The sequence below is a fragment of the Alexandromys fortis genome, unplaced genomic scaffold, assembly GCF_014885135.2.
Source record: "Alexandromys fortis isolate MF-2015 unplaced genomic scaffold, M_Fortis_MF-2015_v1.1 scaffold_288, whole genome shotgun sequence".
Taxonomy (NCBI): domain Eukaryota; kingdom Metazoa; phylum Chordata; class Mammalia; order Rodentia; family Cricetidae; genus Alexandromys; species Alexandromys fortis.
The window spans coordinates 610,120-632,972 of NW_026068171.1; the positions used below are offsets into that span (position 1 = coordinate 610,120).

The 22,853-nt window shown below is 38.2% G+C and overlaps 1 protein-coding gene across 1 annotated transcript in view; it reads left to right on the forward strand.

Annotated features, from left to right (window-relative positions):
* Positions 1-21,988, forward strand: part of Slc25a14 (solute carrier family 25 member 14) — a 124,011-nt gene extending 102,023 nt beyond the window's left edge. Inside the window, 5 exon segments of the mRNA XM_050128369.1 lie at positions 760-855; positions 12,620-12,744; positions 15,130-15,265; positions 19,938-20,018; positions 21,564-21,988. Coding sequence (XP_049984326.1) covers positions 760-855; positions 12,620-12,744; positions 15,130-15,265; positions 19,938-20,018; positions 21,564-21,605 — 480 coding nt within the window. The 3' untranslated portion in view covers positions 21,606-21,988.
* Positions 21,989-22,853: the final 865 nt, after the last annotated feature.

Genomic DNA, 22,853 nt, shown 5'->3' on the forward strand with positions numbered 1-22,853 from the left:
CCTTCCTTCCTTCCTTCCTTCCTTCCTTCCTTCCTTCCTTCCTTCCTTCCTTCCTTTCTTTCTTTTTTGGTTTTTCGAGACAAGGTTTCTCTGTGTAGCTTTGGTACCTGTCCAGGAACTAGCTCTTGTACACCAGGCTGGCCTTGAACTTGCAGAGATCTACCTGCCTCTGCTTCCTAATTGCTGGAATTAAAGGCACATGCCACCACCACCTGGCATGTTTAACAATTAATTTTTAATGCCTTCTAAGGTCTACAAATACTTTAGGGGAAAATGTTATGGCTTTACTGTATTCTGTTAAATTAATGTTTCATCATTTATGTAACCAATATGTTGTTGACATTGGTTTTTGGATATTTGAGTAATCCCTAATTCTTTACTAAATTAATTACATGGGTCTTACTATGTAGCCATTACTGCCCTGGAACTCACTGTGTAGACCAGGCAAGCCTTTAACTCACAGAAATTCACCTGTCTCTGCCTCCTGAGTCCTGGGATTAAAGGCCTGTGCCACTACGCTATATTTCATGAATACTTGTTATTGTAAAAGTCTAGAAAAGATAGATTTACTGTGGGAAATATGAGGCCTAATGACAACCTTTATAGACTATACTTTGGCACAAATTATGCTTTTGTGTACAATTTAATTCATCATAATAGCAGAGATTTAAAAATAATTCCTTAATTTTAAAGGACTGAATTGTCTCACTTTGGTTTTTTTTTTCTGTCAAAATAGAATGTTCCCTTTTTTCATTTTAGATTCGAATGCAGGCTCAAGGAAGTTTGTTCCAAGGGAGCATGATTGGCAGCTTCATTGATATATACCAGCAAGAAGGTACCAGGGGTCTGTGGAGAGTGAGTACTCTTTTACTGGTGGTGTATTATATTCTTTACTTGAATTTTCATATTAAGTCATGAGATTGTGACTAACCCAAAGCAAGGTAAAAAGCTCCTTGCCACCCATGAAAGGATCAAAATTTATAGTGGTTCCTATTTCTATACATATAGTTTAGGATTGTATGTATGAGATATACATACAATTTCTAAATTTCACAATGAATTTAGTATTTCAGTATAGCTCTGTCAGTTTTGGATTAAACACAGTAATGTTTGTCTATAATGGTCTCTGTGTAGTGCTTATGTTCAAAGAGCATAACAGTATTTTTAACCTTATAATTATAATGTATAAGATGTACCATAAATATTAAACATATGAGGAAAAATTCCAGTAGTTCCACAATTTAGAGATAATCGCTTTGACCATTTTATCATTATTGTACTTTGCCTTTTGCTGTCATTGTTGCAATAACTTTTTTGGTTTTGTTTTGTTTTGTTTTGAGACAGAATTTAGTAAGTATGGTCTTGAACGTGTAATCCTCCTGCCTGTGTCTCTCGAGTGCTAAGAAGTCAGGTCTGTTCCACTCTACCTGTACCTATAGATACCTGTACCACTATACCTATATAACTTTTCCCTTTTTGTTTTGTTGTTGTTGTTTTTAGAAACAAGGTTTTTCTGTAACTTTGAACCTGTCCTGGAATTAGCTCTTGTTGACCAGGCTGGCCTTGAACTCACAGAGATCTGCCTGCCTCTGCCTCCCAAGTGCTGGGATTAAAGGCATGTGCCATCACTGCCCAGCAACTTTTCCTTTTGAGATGGGATCTTACTATGTAGTCTTGACTAACCTAGAGCTTACTATGTAGTCCAGGGTAGCCTTGAACTCACAGAGTTCCCCTTGCCTCCTGAGTGCTGAGATTAAAGGCATGTACCACCACACTAGGCTATTGAATAACTTTTTATTCTCTTGTGATCACTGAACAAATAAGACTATTAGAATCTGCAGAGAGAGCTGAATGGGATGGCAAGTCTATTGATAGACTTTTAAATAAAAATGAGAGCTTTATTATTTTTTCCTTTGTAATTCTCTACAGCTATTTCTTACTTTAAAATTAAAACAAAATAGAGCTGAAAGAATTGAACTATGAATACCCATGATCTGTATTAGACAACTGAAAGGTTTTGTCATAATTACTTAAACCGTCTCTTTGAGTACAGAAATACACACATTATTTTGTTAACAATATAATAGGATGTTATAGACATTATGAAAGTCTCCTAAACACTTCATGATGTGTCTCATAAGGAGAAGGTATAGAGGGCTCACCAGATAAGAGCACAGACTGCTTTTGCAGAGACCCGAGATTGGGCTGCATGTAATGAATGGCAGGTAGCTGTAGTCATGTGAACATCTCCTCTCATAGACATACACATAATTAAAAATAAAAAGTAAAATAAAATTTAGAAAAAGAACAAGAACATTTTCTGGGCTGACAATACTATTGTCAATTGTAAGAAGGTTAACAATACTTAAGTGGGGAAAGAGATGGCTCAGTGGTTAAGAACACTTGCTGCTCTTGCAGAGGGCACAGCTGCGTTGCCAGCTCCTACATGGCAATTCACAACCATCCTTAACTCTAGTTCCAGGGGAATCAAAGCCCTCTTCTGACTTTGGCGTGAACCCAGGCACACACATGTTGTCTAGATGTACATGTAAGCAAAACGTGCATATGCATAAGTAAATCTGAATAACCCTATACTTAAAACCTAGACCATATTAAAAATTCACCTATTTATGAGACCAGGATAGTTTTCATATATTTCATATATAGTATTTCCATGTGGTCCTTGGCTTGTTCCTCTGTTGCCTAAAACTTGAGACTAGTGGCTTTATTACATTCATTCTGAACCTTTTGCATCAAGGCCAGAGGTGCGTGTTTCGCTATGTCACATTAAGCAGGGCAGAGATTGCCTTCTTATTCATATGATTTCCAGCAGGTATTGCTGTTTTAAAAGGTAAACGTCTCTTCCTTTTGCAATTAGCAGGTAATTTATGAGGTGAAATTCTGACAACATGGGTATATCCCAATACCTAATAATTGAATGTAACTACTTTTATGCCCATGCTACTTGTATGATTCTGTCACATGGTAATGTACAGAAGCAAAGTACATTGTGTTACATATTCTTTTGATATAGGCATAACTTTTTACTTAATGACCATAGCACCATTAATGATCCTTGAGGTTTGCTTTTTGATAACAGTAGGGTGTACTTCCTTGATTAGTCCATCTTACAACAGGAATAGAACTAACTAGAACATTTTCATGAACTGATGCCAAGAGACAAAGATCAAACAATGATATTATAAACTAGGTTAGGGGAACCCAGACATTTTATTTGTGGTAATTGTTATGCAGTATACATAGATTTCAGTCATATTGAATCTGTTCACATTGTTTGCAACCAATATCTAGAAGTTTAAAAAAAATTTTATTAGCATATATTAATTATAAACAATGAGTTCCAATATTATGTTTGGTTTTTTGAAACAGGTTTCCTCTATAGCTTTGGAGCCTGTCCTAAAACTCTCTCTGTAGACCAGGCTGGCCTCAAACTCACAGAGATCCACTTGTCTTTGCCTCCCAAATGCTGGGATTAAAGGCTTGCGCCACCACTGCCAGGTGAGTTTCATTATATATATATTTTTAAATATTTATTTATTATGTATACAATACTCTGTCTGTGTGTATGTCTACAGACCAGAAGAGGGCACCAGACCCCATTACAGATGGTTGTGAGCCACCATGTGGTTGCTGGGAATTGAACTCAGGACCTTTGGAAGAGCAGGCAATGCTCTTAACCGCTGAGCCGTCTCTCCAGCCCTTCATTATATTTTAATTCACTTATCTGATTGTATTTTTATCATAGTCATCCCTTATTTCCCTCTCTTGCCCCAACCACACACTCCTGCTGCAACCTTTTATCTTCCTAGTTTGTTTTCCTCTACTTCCATGTTTTTGTTTTTATTTGTGAACCATTGTCTTAATTAGTTTTACTTACAGGAGCATGGATACCTTACCAATGTCTATATCACAGAAATAAAATGTCTTTTCCTTCTCTAGCAATCACTAGCTGTCTATAGATCCTCATGGGCCCCTCCCTTCTGGCAACTGTTAACTGCTTTTAAATTCTTAATCAGGGCTGGGGCCTCATGAGCCTTTCTGTACTATATGATGAATCCAGAATTCATTTCATCCTGCAAAACTGAGACTCTATAACCACTAAACAGCCACTCTCAGTTTCCCTAGTCTCTGGAAACCCCCAAACTACTTTCTGTCTTTGTGAATTTGTCAAGTAACTCAAATAAGTGGACTCATATAAGTTTGTCCTTTTATGAGATTTCATTTAGCACAGTTTTCCTTAGATTCATTCATGCAATAGAATGTTTTGGAATTTCCTTTCTGCTAAAGACTGCATAATATATATGTTTGTATATTACTTAAACACCTCACAGATACATTGTATATATGCATGTACACACACGTATTCATTTTATATATTCAACCACTGATGGATGTTTGGGTGTCTTTCATTTTGGGGGCTATTGTAAATGATGTTGCAGTGAACATGGGTATACAAATATCCTTTTGGGGACACTGTAATTAATATTTTTGGGTACATATATAGAAGTGGATTTTCCAGATTATCTGGTAATCTTGTTTAATTTTTTAGGAGTTGAAAATAGCTACCTTTATTTTTCCAGACTACTTAACATTATTAAGGCACATAATGAAAAGAAGTAAAAGTATATTTTGTTATGTGTTGAGATAGGTTATTAGGCAGATTTTTTTTTTGTCTCACCTTCCAGTTTCCAAATAATCACACAGGTTTATTGTTACGAAAGCTTGGCTGATAGCTTAGGCTTGTTTCATAACTAGTTCTTATAACTTAAATTAACTCATATTTTTTATTCTACATTCTTTTACATGGCTTAGTTACCTTTACTTTGCAATGCTCATGTTGCTTTATCTGTGCCCCTGGTATTTCCTCCTCCTTTTCAACATCCTCTCTGCCCCAAAATCCTGCATGACTATTGGCCATTCAGCTTTTTAATAAACAAATCTGAGTGACACCCTTAAAATGAACAAAGAAACTTTTCCACAATTGTTGAAGGAGCTGTGGGTTGCATTCCTGCCGCCCTGTTCCCAGCCACCTGGCTAGCTTATGCCCCGAAATAAGAACACAGAAACTGTATTCGTTTAAACACTGCCTGGCCCGTTTCTATTAATGTGTGTAGCACCGAGGTGCACTTACCAGGAAGATTCTAGCCTATGTCCATCCTGGGTCAGAGCTTTATGGCATCTGCCCCAGAGAACAGAGCTAAGGCGTATCAGCTCACTTCCTCTTTCTCCCAGCATTCTGTTCTGTTTACTCCACCCACCTAAAAGCTGGCCTGTCAAATGGGCCAAGGCAGTTTCTTTATTAGCCAATGATCTTCCTCCATCACACAATATTTCCCCCTTTTTGTCTAAATAAAAAGGAAAGATGTAGTAAAACTATATATAATAAGAATAATTATCAAGTAAGAATTGCATTTACAATATCTAGTACATTTGTATTTGACAATTTCAAAGAAAATACTCCATTGTTTATCCTATTTTGGTGAAAGTTTTGTACCCAATTGTCTTTCTATCATAACTATGGAAAAGTTTAACTATAAATATCTAGTATTCAACTCCATCAAAGAGCTTAGAAGGATATAATATTACCTGAATAAATAAAGTGCATTGTAAGCAACTTCCAAAAATAAGGAAACAACATAGATCTCAATCTACCTGGACAGTTACTCAAGGTTCCTCTGCAGTGTTGCGGCACCCAGTCTTCAGCCTACAGGCCTAGAATATCTGGCAGACTTTTTTAGGAAGCAAGAACTTTGAAGGAGGGGGCTGGAGAGATGGCTCAGTGGTTGGGAGCATTGTCTGCTCTTCCAAAGGTCCTGAGTTCAATTCCCAGCAACCACATGGTGGCTCACAACCATCTGTAATGGGGTCTGGTGCCCTCTTCTGGCCTGCAGGCATACACACAGATGGAATATTGTATACATAATAAATAAATATTAAAAAAAACTTTGAAGGAGGGCTGGAGAGATGGCTCAGAGGTTAAGAGCGCTGACTGCTCTTCCAGAGGTCCTGAGTTCAATTCCCAGCAACCACATGGTGGCTCACAGCCATCTGTAATGAGATCTGGTGCCCTCTTCTGGCCAACAAGCATACAGACAGAACACTGTATACATAATAAATAAATAAATCTTAAAAAAAAGAACTTTGAACGATAGTTTTGCCTTATCTTGGCAAAACTAAACAGTCTTTTTCCTTAGTGTCCTTAGTTGTCCAGTTTGTCCAGTTTGTATAGCATGCTGTCATCAGTTAAAACATAAGCAGTTTCTTGGCCAAATGGATATTTTTGACACAATGAAAGCAAGTTCCATATGCAGGTTCTTAAGTGCCTATCATCCTTTCTGAAGTAAATTGGTGCTGCCAGGAGCAGACATGTTTCATTGTCATGAAAAGCCTCAGGTTATTAAACATCTTAAATGCTATATTCTTTAAGTTCTTGAAGTGTTTTAAGATCATATATCTACCTAAAATATATATTTTACCTTAAAAATATACCTGATATGACTACAAGTTTGATTATTATAAATGACTGTTAACCTGCATTTCTTTTCTTTCTTTCTTTTTTCTTTTTTCTTTTTTTTTTTTGAGACAGGATTTCTCAGTAGCTTTGGTGCCTGACCTGGAACTCACTCTGTAGACCAAGCTGTTGTCAAACTCACAGAGATCCACCTGCCTCTGCCTCCCAAGTGCTGGGATTAAAGGCGTGCGCCACCACCGCACAGCTTAACCAGCTTTTTCTTAATTATGCATTAGATTTTTAAATGAACTGCATAAGCACAATATCCCAAACAAGAATAGAAGCATATATTCAGTATAACAAAATAACTATTTTTATCAATATACTAAAATCCATACCAATGTAAAATATTTATGACTACTCGTTGTTCAAAAGTAGACTCAACAATCATTATATCCTATTATTTCTATACTTTTCTAAAAGAGATCCTTGAATCTAATCCCCTTTCTTCAGTTTTTTTGATCATGACCCAATAACAATTTGTAACTCCCTAAACAATGATAAACATCTATAACCCACTGAATGACCAAAAACCCTCCACCCCATCTCTTGGGAATGTGAGTGTTGTGTTCTTTAGACTGCTTCCTGTTGTCTGAGGGAACTGTGATCTTTGGGGAACCCTGAGAAAATTAGGATAATGGTCAAGTCCTGACTAGAATAGTCTGTAGGGCTGGACCATCTTTACCAGCAGCTTTGAAGCTGTTGTGGATGCAGAATGCTGAGGAAATTGTAACATAGGCACTCTGAGAGGCTAGATCACCTGGATCACCCATTTTCATTGGTGTTTGGTTCCCTTGCTCTGAAAACACACAAACTTTTAAAGGTAACATACATGTCTGCATTAACACAAGTATGGACTGTGTGTTGTACACAAGCCAGCCAAAGATGATTTTTTTGTTTTATGTTTAAGTGGGTAAAATATATGTCACCTGTCTTGTCGTTATTTTAGGTTTATTTCTTTATGTCTGTAACCAAGATTTTTGGGGGTCTTAACCTGATCGAGATTGATGTCTACTAATCTTGAACAAACTGCTTCCCAAAGCAATACATTTTTTGAGTTCCATTTTAAAGTTAAGGCATTCTTAAAATTTCTAGGCTGGCTTATTTCCACAGTCTCTTTCACAGTCCAGTGTCTCCCAGCAGCTGTCATTGGCTTATCAGCAATCAAAAATTTCAAAGACAGCACAATAACATATAGGATCCAGACTCCTTTTTTATTTCCCATCTCAACATGGCTTATTTTTTTAATTACTTAACTCTTCCTTTCAAGCATTTCTTCTATTATTTTTAAAATATTTATTGTGAAAGGTGATTTTAAAAAGCTTTATGGCATCAGAAAGGCCTGAAACAAACAAATCAGGGTTATGAGGAAAACAAATTTATTTTGAGCAAGTGAGAAAGAGCCAACATACACCAGCTGCTGACTGACAAACTTAAGCATCCCAGAAAATGTTCAAATTCTAAAATCCCAGCAGACGAGAAACTAGTGCAAACCAGCAGATGTCATTTCTGAGTGATCAAATGGTAAAAATGTGCCTGAAAACCAATAGTGCGGGATAAGACTTGGCGAAGCACATACCCTGATATAAATAATAATAATTGCCATAGTCTTGGAAAGTCGAGTGTCCCGAACTACTAAGGGCTTTAGAAATGGGATTTTTCAATCAATACTTTCTTTAGGAATTTATCCAATGCAAAGAACCCTACATAAAGGCTTTTGTTTTAAAATAAAATAAATGCATGAAATGCAAAAAATATTTATTCATTCATTTTTTGACTATACTTTTTTTTGTTAAGTCTACACATATTGTTAAACATACTGTAACCTGTTTAGAGTTGTTTTTTTTTTAGTCTGAACCTGCTTTACTGCATTTCTTTAACCTTTTCTGTTTGCATGAGCAAAATATTAAATCACCACATAGCTTGTGGCTCAAGCCCTCAGGCAGTGATTAAGAGATACAACTCTGTGCCTCATCCCACATAAGCGACTACAGGACTAGGAAGCTGTGTTTGGCTCTGCTTTTGTGTGTTTATAATATTTTTAAAGCTTTTTTAGGTCTTAGATGGTGGGTGCCATATGTAGCGAGTCTTTCTCTGTCCCACCAACCAGCCCCCAAATAATGACATGGAGTCTTACTGCTAATTATGAAGGCATGGTTCATAGCTTAGGCTTGTTTCTAACTGGCTCTTATAACTTAAATTAGCCCATTATTATTTACTTTCTGCCTCGTGGCTTTATTGCCTCACCTCTGTAATGCCCATCTTGTTCTCTCTGCGTCTTATGGCATCTCTTCATTATTTTTCCTAGCATTATCTTTACTCCCTAAATCCTGCCTAACTATTAGTTGTTCACTTTTTATTAAACCAGTCTGAGTGACACATCTTCACAGTGTACAAAAAGATTATTTCACAACAATATGCATATTTTATTTACATGTAAAAGTATAGTTCTGGGGATTCCTGTAAAAATATAGTTCTGAGAATAGTATATCCCAGTGGTGGATACTTTTCCTAGCATGCATGAATCTATACGTTCCAGTCCCTGCTATTCCTGCACACAAATCTATATTGAAACCTTTCTTAAAATAAACTCCAATTTTGTTTCAAATATTTTTTTTAAAAATTTCAACAAAGAAATACAGCCCCCAATATGTGATCCCTTCAGTCTGTTTAATATTCCTGCCTGGTTGTAACATTTGGTCCTGAAAATATTTCATGGTGTGCCTAACTCCTCCATATGGAGAATTGGCAGCAAAATGGAACTTATATAAGATTTGGAGAGACAGTTGTGTGGTAAGGCTTTTCTAGTGAGCTGGAGTGCACCTTACTGGTTCAAAGAGGATAGATACTCCTTAGTTGTAGTCTGTTTCTGTCGTGCATTAGTGGGAATCTGCATGTGGCTGAATTTTGACTTCTCTTTTTTTCGATTTATTTATATTTATTTTATGTGTCTTTTGTCAGAATGTTATATAAGTGTACCACATGCATGTAGTGCCAGCAGCGGCCAGAAGAGGGCACCGAATACCTTGGAACAGGAGTTAGGGAAAGTTGTTGGTGTTAGAAAGTGAATTTGGTTCCTCTGCAAAAGCAGCAAGGGCTCTTAACCTCTGAGCCATCCAGCCCTGTGATTTGACTGTTCAGGAGAAACTAGAAACTTGCATATCTATGTGAAATCCCTTAATTGACAACTAACTAAATCTTTTAGAAATGTTCTATAAGCTACATAAATAATATCTGTGGACTTATGTCAGCCAATAGTCCTAAATTATAGGATCTTACTGGTCTCCATGGGAATGGTCATTCTTTTTAGCAGAGTGAAGCAGATGGGAGAGACGTAGAACAAGCTAATGGTAGGCTAGGTCAGCAAGATCAACCTTGGCATAGTCTCATGACCTGAAAATGGGGTTTGAGAATTCAGAGATGATGAAGTACTTTAATATAAAAGTTGCTTCAGACAATCATCTACATGAGATGTTATTTTCATTTCTTAAAGTTTATCAATTTTCTTTGATTATCTATTTTGCAAGTATTCTAGACAAATCCCTTATACCTAATTAAGGACTAATGTGGGTTGTGGGATGTTTCTGTTGGTAAAATGTTTGATGTACAAACATGAGGACCTGAATTTGATTACCATAATCCCCATAAAAAAATATCTGAAGCCAGGCACCGTTGTGTGTGCTTCAATCCCAGTATCTCTGTCCGGAAAGACAGAGAGGAGTAGCCAGCCAGTATAGCCTAATACGTGAGGCCCAGGTCTTGGTGAAAGACCCAGTCTCAAAAGTCAAGGTGGACAGCACCAGAGGATTGTTCATACACCCCTGGCCATATACAAAAGGAGTAATGTTCAATCAAACTTATAAAGGCAAAACATTCACTGTATTTTTTTTAATGATAGGCATAAAAATGAGGGACCAGTAAGATGTTTCATTGGGCAGTGATACCTCTCTCCAAGCCTGATTATCCAAGTTCAATTTCTAGGACCCACGTGGTGGAAGGAGCGACCTGATTCCTGCAAGTTATTTTGTGGCATCCACAGGGGTAGCATGCATATGTGTACTTACACATATAACAAACACAGGCACACACAAAATTAAAATATAGTAAAAAATGGAAAAAGGAAAGCACAAATGAAATTACTTTATCTCTAATCCTACAAAGAGAATATTTTAATATATTTCATTCTAATCTTTTCTGAACAGTAAATGTTCCTTTAGTCTAAATTTAGTTCTTGTAGACCACGCTGACCTCAAACTCACAGAGATCCACCTATCTCTGTCTCCTGAGTGCTGGGATTTACTGCATGTGGCACCACTATCCCTGTCTCAAGTAGAATAGGAGTGCTTGATATAATTTCATATCATGCATTTTAAAAATGCATCAGGGCAACTTCAAGTGTCATCTACCATTTTTTTTGACAGTGTCTCTCATTGGCCTGGAACTCGCTAAGTCGGCTAGAGTGGGTATCCAGAAAGTCCCAGGGATCTGTTCGTCTTTGCTCCCATCACTGGGATACCAACAAAAATCTGACTTGTCATGCATTCCCAGCAGCCTGTGGTCTGTTGGTTCACGTCTTTCTCACTGCAGAAGGGCCTGGAAAGGAAGAACCGCTTTCTTTTGCCCTTTCCCCAGCTTCTTACACTTCTGCTTTCACCTTAGTGTCACCCTTTCTTCTCATCCTCAAATTCTGGGAGTCACACTGGAAACGTTCCCTTCCTAACTGACTTTTGTTTGTCTCTTATTTTTTTTTTTTATTTCAGAGACAAAATTTCATCACATAGTTCTGGCTGGCCTGGAACTTGTTATGTAGACTCGAAATCACAGAGATCTACCTGTAGGTAGAGAGTGCTTATTCATTCCTGGCCACCCAGACTCAAACAATCACACCTAAACTATATCAATTACAATACTGTTTGGTCTATTAGCTCAGGCTTCTTACTAAGTAACTTTTACATCTTAAATTAACTAATTTCTATTATTTTATATTTTACCACAAGGCTCGTGGTTTGTTACCTCTTGCTTCTTGGGAAGCTATATGGCATCTGCCTCCTTCGGCAGCTACATGGTATCTCCCTGATTCCACCTGCTCTCTCTATATATCCCTTCCAGCCTGGCTAGATTTTGCCCTGCCATAGGACAAAGCAGCTTTATTTATTAACCAATAAAAGCAACACACATATAGAAGGATATTCCACATCATCTACCTGCTTCTGCCACCCAAGTGCTGGTATTAAAGGTGCGCATTACCACATCCAACCTGGTCTACAGAGTGAGTTCCAGGACAGGCTCCAAAGCTACAGAGAAACCTTGTCTCAAAAAAATTGTTATTGCAAACATATATACTCTTCTGTCCCTTCTTTATCTTAGTCATTACCTCATTTAAAAAGTTAATAGTGTTTGATTCTTCTCTCCTAATTCTTATTTACCTGCTCTATCAAATTTATTCTTTCCTAAGGATTCGTGATTATTTATTTTTAAAACATTACCAAGACTTCCTATTTTACGAAAAAAAGACTACAGTCATCCGAGGAGGTGTGAAATGGCGTGTCACTGTGAGTGGTTTTTTTCCTACAGGGTTTCTCTTTGTAGCCCTGGCTATCCCAGAACTCACTGTAGACCAGGCTGGCCTCAAATTTAGAGATCTACCCGCCTCTGCCTCCCACGTGTGGGATTAAAGGCGCACACCATCACTGCCTGAATATCATTGTGGTTTTGATGTACATTTTTCTAATGACTGAATTCTTTATGATTTTCAAGTATTTCTCCATTGTGTGAGTTATTCTCTCACTCACTTCATGGTATCTTTTAAATTGCAAGTTTTTAATTATGGTGAAGTTTAACTTAACATATTTTATCAATTTTTTTGTCTCTTGTGCATTAGAAGTTATGAATGCTTTTATTTGTAGTACAACATGTGGACTGGGAATTAGAAACATGCCAGTGTTAGTCACTTATTTGAAAGAATGAACTATACATTTTAGAGTTTATTTTTCTCGCAGTTTCCATCATCGACTCATTTTTGTTCACTTTAAGATATATGTCACTCTCAGTATTTCTCACGTATCTGATACCACCTTGGTTTTGTAGGGCGTGGTCCCAACTGCTCAGCGTGCTGCCATCGTGGTGGGAGTAGAGTTGCCAGTTTATGATATTACCAAGAAGCACCTGATACTGTCAGGAATGCTGGGAGACACCATTTTAACACACTTTGTGTAAGTGAGCAGTGTTTAATTCATTCTCTGGATTCAGCAGCTTGAACATAAAAAGCCTCTTTTACTGATGTCCTCAGGTAGATTTATAACTGATACTCATGGCCTTAATACTTGTCTCCTGTCGCCAATACTTCAAGCCTTCTGAATATTTGATACTTTTAAATTTATTGCTATATATTAATTATATAAAATAGTGGGTTTTATTGTGACATTTCCTATTATTTACATTTCTCATTATTTAATTAGTATATATTCATTTTAGAAGATTATGTGTTTCAGTATGACATTTTCTTTCTTTCTTCTTTCTTTCTTTCTTTCTTTCTTTCTTTCTTTCTTTCTTTCTTCCTTTCTTTCTTTTCGAGATAGAGTTTCTCTGTGGTTTTGGAGCCTGTCCTAGAACTAGGTCTGTAGACCAGGCTGAACTTGAACTCACAGAGATCTGCCTGCCTCTGCCGCCCGAGTGCTGGGATTAAAGGCATGTACCACCACAACCTGGTTGCAGAATGACATTTTCTTACATTTGTATTATGTAATAACATAACATGCACATATTCATAACATGCATGTGAAGTACTCTGATTATATTTCCCCAACCCATTACCCACACTTGCCTTCAGCTACTGTGGATACCTGGCCACTTGGGAGCTGCCTATAGTATACAGACCTATTACATGTTTATATGATACTCTTTTTTGTTTGGTTTTGTTTTTGTGTGTGTGTGTGTTTGTTTGTTTTTTCGAGATAGGGTTCCTCTGTGCAGTCTTGGCTGTCCTGGAACTTGATTTGTAGACCATGCCTTGAAGTCACAGAGTTCCTCCTACCTCTGCCTCTCAAGTGCGTGGATTAAAGGTGTGTGCCGCCCGCACCACCTGTCTTGTATGATATACTTGGACAGCTTGTACTTTATTTACGACTTTAGAGGAAAGGTCTCATATATCTCAGACTGGCCTCAGATTCATCGTGTAGACAAGGATGACTTTGAATTTCTGACCATCCTGTTTTTACTTCCAGGGTGCTAGGATTACAGATGTGCAATGTGCACTTGCACAACCTGTTTCTGCGGTGTTAGGGATGGAAGCCAGGGCTTCATGCTTTCTAGGCAAGCACTGTGAACTGAGCTGCAACCCCAGTTCCATCACCCTGTACTTCCTATTTTTGGTTGAAGTTTATTTCTGCTCTCATCTTGCATTTTCTTTGTCATATAAGCACTATGATATTCTGCTATTTAAATGAGTTTGGCACATGATGCTGTTGTCAGAAAATTTGTTAGAACTTATCAATAGTACAGGACAATTCCTGCTTAGGGATGTTGTTAGGTCTGTGGATTATCTCTTCTATAAAAGAGGCGGAGTTTTAGAATGAAAAGGAAAGGGACAACCTTTCTTTTTATTTCATTTTATTTAGTTTACATACCAGCCACAGTTCCCCTTCCCCCCTCCTCCCTCTCTCCCAAGCCCACCCCCATCCACTCCTCAGGAGGGTAAGGCCTCCCATGGGGAGTCATCAAAGCCTGGCACATTCAATTGAGGCAGGACCAAGTGTCTCCTGTCCTACCCCTCCCCCTGGCCGCATCAAGGCTGAGCAAGGCATCCTACCGTTTGGAATGGGCTCCAAAAAGCCAGCTCATACACTAGGGGTAGGTCCTGGTCATACTGTCGGGGTCCCACAAACAGACCAGGCTGCAAAACTGTCGCCCACCTACAGAGAGCCTGGTTCAGTACCATGCAGGATCCCCAACTGTCAGTCTAGAGCTCCTGCAAGTTTAAGTCAGCTGTCTCTCTATGTTTTTTCATCATGACCTTGACCCCCTTGCTCATATAATCCCTCCTCCCTCTCTTTGACTGGACTGGTGCTTGGTCTGGTGCTTGGATGTGGAACTCTGCTCCGCTTCCATCAGTTACTGGATGAAGGTAGTCATCAATCTGATTACAGGGGAAGGCCAGTTTAGGCACTCTCTCCACTATTGCTAGGAGTCTTCTCTGGAATCATCCTTGTGGACTCCTGGGAATTTCCATAGCATCCAGTTTCCCCCATAATGGAGCCCTCTATTGAGATACCTCTTTCCTTGCTCTTCCACCCCACCCCTCCCCCAGCTTGACAATCCCATCCCCTCATGTTCTCATCCCCCATCCCCTTCCCTTTAGCACCCCCTTCCCTGCCCATAGTTTACTCAGGAGATCCCATCTATTTCCCCTTCCAAGGGCAATCCATGTGAAGGGACAGCCTTTCATTATAAAGGATTTTCTTTCTCTGTATAATGAAGGACTATCAGGTTTTAGCTAATGGATCTAAGTTATTAGAGCTTTTGCATTTGGCCTAAATTCTGTTTAAGTGGACAAGTGATTGAAGTAGGGATAATCTTTTTAAATTAGTTCTCACTTTTAGTTCTAGCTTTACCTGTGGTTTGGCTGGGGCTCTGGCATCTAACCCGGTTGACGTGGTGAGAACACGAATGATGAATCAGAGGGCAATAGTGGGACATGTGGACCTCTACAAGGGTACTTTGGATGGTATTTTAAAGGTATGTGCACTGTGGGTTTGGGCTACAGTTTCTGTTTTCTTTGATGTTTGAGAACTTTTTCCCTCTTTATTCTTCTTGCTACATATTCTGAACATTAAGCAACCATTGGGTGTATTTTTTAGTAGCCTCTGAGAATCATCCAAAGGCAAATAATCACTCCCAGAAAATTTGCTAATGCATAGGGCTTCTTAATATTATTCCAATTTGAATGCTTAAAAATACAGGATACATATAATACATATATGTATACATATAATAATACATATAATAGCATTGTGTAGAATTATTACTATCAATATTGAATGTATCCCAGGTCATGGAAGGGGAAGTTAAAAGGGGAGAAAGAGGGATGGAAATGATGTAAATGAGTACTGGTGTATGAAATTCTATTTTTTTTAATTAGGAAGCTGGAGAGATAGCTCAGCACTTAAGAATACTGGTTACTCTTCCAAAAGCCTTGTGTTCAAGTCCCAGCACCTACATGATACCTCACAACTGTCTATAATGCCAGGGGATCTAACACCCTCTTCTGGCCTTCATAGGCACTGCATGCACTTGTTGCATGAGATGCATGCAGACAAAACACCTATACACAAAATAAAGATTTTAATAGGATTACTATATCCCATGCTTTCCAACCTCAAATAAGGAGAGACTCTGTAGTAGAAGTCCTGGTACTTAAGAAGCTTCAAAACCCAATACTTGGGTTAAGTTCCAGGTTGTTCTGTTGATCACATTCTGCCTTGAGTATTTCTGTTGGGGTTGGATATCATAAATGTATACAGAAGTATTGGTTACATTATTACTATAAAAAACAAATTCAGGATGCCGGGCGATGGTGGCGCACGCCTTTAATCCCAGCACTCGGGAGGCAGAGGCAGGCGGATCTCTGTGAGTTCGAGACCAGCCTGGTCTACAGAGCTAGTGCCAGGACAGGCTCCAAAGCCACAGAGAAACCCTGTCTCGAAAAACCAAAAAAAAAAAAAACCAGAAAAAAAATTCAGGGATAAAATGTGAAGGGGCCATATGATTTTTCTGCTGTTATCAGTTTCAATGAACATATATTTGTTATTTATGAGGTACTATTTTAATAGCTAAAGGGAATTATAGGTATTACTAAAGTACTGACAGTTACAAATAGATAATAAATATAGCATAATAACTGATAAAACCTAGAACTCTATGGTAGGAAATTATGGCCCATACTTGAGAATTTTAAATAACTCTTATTTGCTGAATGCCTTATTGTATGACAGGAGCTGTTCTAATGAGATTTACATGCATTCAGTCACTTCATTCTCCTCATTATCCCATGAGATAGATATTGTGGCACTGAAGGATCACCTTCCTTAGAATTTTACAGTTAGCAAGTAGGCGTGCTGCAATAAACTCAGACTTTTTGACTTAAGGAAGCATTCTTAACTAATATGCTTGATACTTTCCTGATACCAGTAGCTATAGGTTGATTGGATTATATTGAGATGCTTAGAAATACTGAGAGCTTTAAACAGGTCCCATTTGTATTTTAAGTACGTCACTCTGTCTTTGTGGAAATAGTATCTAAGATAGTGGGTCTCAATCTTGGGTACACATTGGAATCACTCATTAATTTCACAGCTCCATGTTTTTCTTAGATCAGTCAACTCAGAACCTGGGTTATTAAGAGTTTTAGAATTTCACAGGTGGTTGTGTGTTCATCCAAGTTTGAAGACCACTAATTTAAGGGGATGAGGGTGGGACAGTGACTAGGTCTTCTCTGTTTAACATGTTTTAGAATTGCCTGAATTAATTCAGCATGTCAGAAATGGGACCTGAGAATTTATATTTCCAGCAAGGTTCTAACCTGGTTGACTTAAAGAGCCATTGAGTTGGAGATAAGGATGTTGATTAAAAGTTTTATGTATTGATCTGAGTGAGAAATGATGAAGGCCTGAGCCTCAGTGTGACTGGGAATGTAGAAGATGGGACAGAATTAGGAATAATTTAGTTAGAAGAATTTAATCATTGAGCATAATTGGGATAATAGAGTTTTGTTGAGATGATATGGAGAGGTGTGGGGAAGAGGGTGTGTGGAAGATGACTTCCCGGGTCTGGAATTGGTGACCAGATGTTGTGAACCTTCTCTGGTTATATACCTATCGTATGCTAATGATCCCAAGAACGCTTCCCTATAACCACAGAATTCTACCAATTTAAGCCTAATATCTCCAAATACTATGAGCTCTTCCTCATACACATCAAACTAAGCATCAAAAACCATGTCCCCTATAAAATCTGGGTTGTTTTTTTTTTTTGATAATTTGGATGATGGGAAGGAGGTGACCACATGCAAATCTTGAGAAAACCATTTCATAAATAAAGAACAGATTATAAAAGGCCTGAGTTGAAATGAGTTTGACTTTATTAGAGTTAAAAATAAGGATTGTGTGGCTGAGTACAGTAAGCAAAGAGAAAGTCATAGGAAGTGAATTTGCAGATAGGGACATAGTCTAAATCATGTAGGATCCTAGAGGTCGCTACAAAGCATTTAGAATTAGAATGAAAGCCACCTGAGAACTTTGAAGTAGGATTGTCATATAGTCTGAGTTATAATTCTTAAAAGTTGATTTTAGTTGGTAGGTGGAGATCTTAAACCAATTAGGATTTTAGTGTGGTAATTGAGATAATGATAATTGGATAATCTCTGGGGTCTCTTGTCATTTAATTACATGTTTTTAGGTTATCTGCATCTCAACTTTATTTTGGATAATTTTCAAAATTAAAACATGAATTTTGGATTGAGTGTTTCAGTATTTGCTGGAGGTCCATTGGCAGAAGCATATTATTTATGACTGTCTATCAATAGTATTATTACTGTGTTATTATTTGTCTTTCCCATCCCCAAGTGATTAATAAAGACACTTATTTTTAGGTTCTTAATTTGCAGGATGAGGAAAGAGATACTTTTAAATCTGGCTTCTCATATCATTATCTTATTAAAATGTGTTCATTTCTCAAAACAGTGCTAAAATTCATTTCACCACTGAAAGGCAGAACAACATTTTTCAGTATCGGACAAAACACCCGACATATTGCCATTACTTCATAGATATTTGTCTATCATATAAACTACTTTTTGGCAGAATTCAGCATATGGCATCAGCTTTTGGTCTTAAGTCAGTCATCTAGTTCTTGAGACCATTTGGTGCATATAGAGACCCCCTGCTATGTAAGTCAGGGCACCACAATACACAGCAGTTCATGTTGTTCCTCACACATAGTCCTCCAAACACTCACCTGAAATATCCCGTGGAGTCACCAGAAATCTTCAATAAATAAATAAATAAATTTAAAAAAAAGAAAAATTCCCTGTCAAATCATAAAAGGTCTTTATATATATATATTTTTTTTTTTAAAAAAAAAAAAAGTAGAAAACGGAGTCAGAGAAAGAAAGTGACTTTCTCAAGTCCTTATTCCTTTCCTTGGTTTTCTTCATCCCTTTTATCATTTTTGGATACAATATGTATCAATATAATAATATCTACCAATATCTGTCCATCTATCCATCATCTATCTATCTATCGAAACGATGTGTGTATTTGCTTACCACAATAGAGTATACATTCAGTAGAGGCACAGATTGTATAAGCTATGTATAGCTGTATAGCAAATTACTCTAAAACTCGGTGTCTTAAAAGTACAGTATTCTTTTCCAGTTTTGGGGGATCAGGAATTAAGAAGCAGCCTTGTTGAATGATTCGAGAGTGAGACCTCTTAAGAGGCCCTACGTCAACCAAGACTTCAGCCATCATCAAGGCTTGAGTGGGGCTAGCATATCTCCTTCAAAGGTGACTCATTGATGTTAGTTAAATGCTTCAGCTCCCTATGATGTAGGCCTCGTTTCATGGTATGACAGCTGGTCTCCGTCAGAGTGAATAATTCAAGAGAGGAGACAATAGACACCTCATTATATATCAAATGTTTTTTTTTATAATCTAGCAGTGTTAATTTCTGCTCTGTTCAACAGTCCTGATATGATGTGAGAGCTGCACAAGGACATGGATGACAAGGATAGGGTCCTTTAGGTGTGCCGTCACTTTATGTAGCTATTTCTAGTTACTGCAGACATACTGCCTGGGAAGTTACTATTTCTCACAATTTCATTTCACATGTTCATATAATGTACTTGAATCGATTATCGTGCATTATCCTCTCTTATTTCTGTCCCGCTCCCTCAAAATTCCCTTCTAATACCCAACAACTCCTATTTCTCATCGTTTTTATTTGTTTGTGACCCACTACATTTAATTAGGGTGTTTTGAGACAGGGTCTCATGTAGAGACCGAGGCTAGTCTCAAATTCACTGTATAGCTAAGGATAGCATTGAACTCCTGATTTACTTTCTCTACTTCCAGAGTGCTAAGATTATAGGCATGTACTGCCATGCCCAGCTCTTACTTACGGTTATATTCCCAGAGTTAAGAAGTATGTGTTGTATATGTTGGGTGCTCAGGAAATAAATATTGAATAATGGTTTGATGCATTTAGATTCAAATTATTTAGACTTTGAAGTATATCTTCAGAAAAGAGACCATTCATAGTAGCCAAAGTTTCTGGGAGTGGGCATGGAAAATGGTTGTCAAATGTAATAAAAAAAGGAAATTCACTATTTTTGGTTATGTCTTTACCTCAGATGTGGAAACATGAGGGGTTTTTTGCCCTTTATAAAGGATTTTGGCCAAACTGGCTTCGACTTGGACCCTGGAACATCATTGTATCCTTTTAGAAATTGAGAATGCAAGCCAGTCCTTCAAAGTCCCAGGTATTTCTAGGTTATGGGAAGATAATTTTGATTATTAAATCCTTTATAGACAAGTAAGAAACTCAAGCATCCCATTGGAGACCAGTGTGAATGGAACCAAGTAGAGAAACAACTTTCCCTTGGAGGCAAATACATACTTAACGGGACAGAAAAGATGTGCCAGATGTTCCTCTTTAAATCAAAATGTCTAAGATGGCTCAGTATGTAAAGGTGCTCACCTCCATACCTGGTGCCGAGTTTAATCTCTGGGACTTATGGTGAAAAGAGAGAATTTGCTCCTGTAAGTTGTCCTCTGAACTCTAAACACACATACACACACATACACATACACACACACTGTGGCAGGTACATACCCTCCCCAGCAAACAAACAAACAAATAACCAAATAAATGTAATGCAACAAAATGTCAAGCACAGCCAGTTGTCCTGTGAACTTCATGCACACACTCTGGCAGGCACATGCCCTCCCCAGCAAATACATAAATAAGTAAGCAAATAAATCTAATAGAACAAAATTTAGTGACACTGATAGACGATGCTCACCGGAAACTCCATGCTTTTGTGGTCTAAAGTTCTTAACTGTGAGACCCAGATAGCTTGAAAATGCCAGCAGGACACAAAGCATTGTAGAGTGACCAAAACCACAGCCAAGTAGGACTCTATTATCGTGGGTGCCTTTCTCTCCTTCAGCCATGCTGTAGTGCCTTGTATGGGTAGAGCCATGCGCTGGATACTGTGTGTACTTGTGAGCTTGGCAGGGTTGAAAAGTAATTCCCCACCCTTCTGGAATCTGTAGACTGAACAGAGAGTACATCTCTTTCTCTCTTTGGAATTGTGTGTTATATTGTGTTGTGTTTGTTCTGTTTGCTTTTGAAAACTATAACTATATTATAATCCATTTTCATTGCTCAGTGCCATTGATCATAATGGAAAATAGTAGGCAATCAACACATCTTATCTTTTTTTCCTGATTTTTCAGGACAGGGCTTCTCTGTGTAACAGTCCTATCTGTCCTGGAACTCACTCTGTAGACCAGGCTGGTCTTGAACTCACAGAGTTCCGCCTGCCTCTGCCTTCCAAGTGCTAAGATTAAGGGTGTGTGCTACCACTGCATGGCCCAACACATTTCATCTTAAGAAAAGTCTTTGAAGGGCTGGAAAGATGGCTCAGCGGTTAAGAGCATTGCCTGCTCTTCCAAAGGTCCTGAGTTCAATTCCCAGCAACCACATGATGGCTCACAACCATTTGTAATGAGGTCTGGTGCCCTCTTCTGGCCTGCAGGCATACATGTAGACAGAATATTGTATATATAATAAATAAATAAATAAATAAATAAATAAATAATTTTTTTTAAAAAAACCCAGTTTTAAAAAAAAGTCTTTGAAGGAAACCCCCTTTAGTCTAAGTACATTAATTTAAGAAAATGAAATGTACAATTTTCAAAATGGGTTTAACTTTCAGTATCAACTCAGAAATTTTCCATAACTCACTTTTCAGTTTTTTATTACATACGAGCAGCTCAAGAGGCTTCAGATCTAAGAACTGAAAATCTATGGACCCAACACTACCGCCCTTTCTACTGTTCTCCTTTGTGTTCCTAATGTATTTTGACAAAGACGTATGTGTTTACAGAACCAGTGGTCCCCCGAGGGTTCTCTTATTGAAGAGTAGTAGGATGACTTAAGGTTGTTTATGCATCTGTGTTACCTCTTCCCTAAGAGGAAGTATTCACATTGAGAGTGTGACCCCAGATTGGTGTCTTCTGTGAAGATGGATACTGATGGGTGACATTCAAAAGGGCCTTCTTTTCAAACGTGGGTTAAATGCAGTTGGTTATCCCCAGACAGGTTACAGCAGAAGGCTACCAGCACAGGTCCTGCTATGTATGTTATAGACCTTGGTTCTCATTAAACTATTTATTGGCTGAATCATTCTGACTTTGTCTTCATTTACTCTCTTCTTTCCTAACTCTAAGTTGCCTTTTCTAGAAACTGAAACAGAGATAGTGATTGAAATTGAGACTGGACTCTTACAACACATTTATGGGAGCTGCCTCTGCCTCCCAAGTGCTGGGATTAAAGGCGGCGGCACCACCTTCCGGCCTGAGATGGGATACTTTTTTTTTTAAGTTTTCTTATTTTTCTTTTTTTTATATTTATTAAAGATTTCTGTCTCTTCCCCACCGCCACCTCCCCTTTCCCTCCCCCTCCCCCAATCAAGTCCCCCTCCCTCGTCAGCCCAAAGAGCAATCAGGGTTCTCTGCCCTGTGGGAAGTCCAAGGACCACCCTCCTCCATCCAGGTCTAGTAAGGTGAGCATCCAAACTGCCTAGGCTCCCACAAAGCCAATACGTGCAGTGGGATTAAAAACCCATTGCCATTGTTCTTGAGGTCTCAGTACTGAGATGGGATTCTTAAAACACAAATTTGTCCACAGAATGCCACCTGCTTCTAAACATCAGGGCAGTGGTTCTTTCCAGAATGTGAAACAAGTAAGCAAGTGGATCGTTTGGAAGGTTCTGCAGATAAAATGCTAACCACGGTTTACAAAATAGCCCTGTGGTCTGAGTTAAGGTCTTCATAATCATCTGCTCATGTGTTTATTCAAATGTCATTTGTCCGTTACTTCCTGAATGCTGGGGATATGAGGAATGAGCCTGTCTCTGGTTTTTAAGCTCACGTTAGAGTAGAAACTGGCTTGAGAGTAAACAATAATAGTTGGCTCTAAGTACTATGAGAGGGACAATCAAAGAGCTGCAGGAGGATGGAGGAGAAAGAGCTTTACTTAG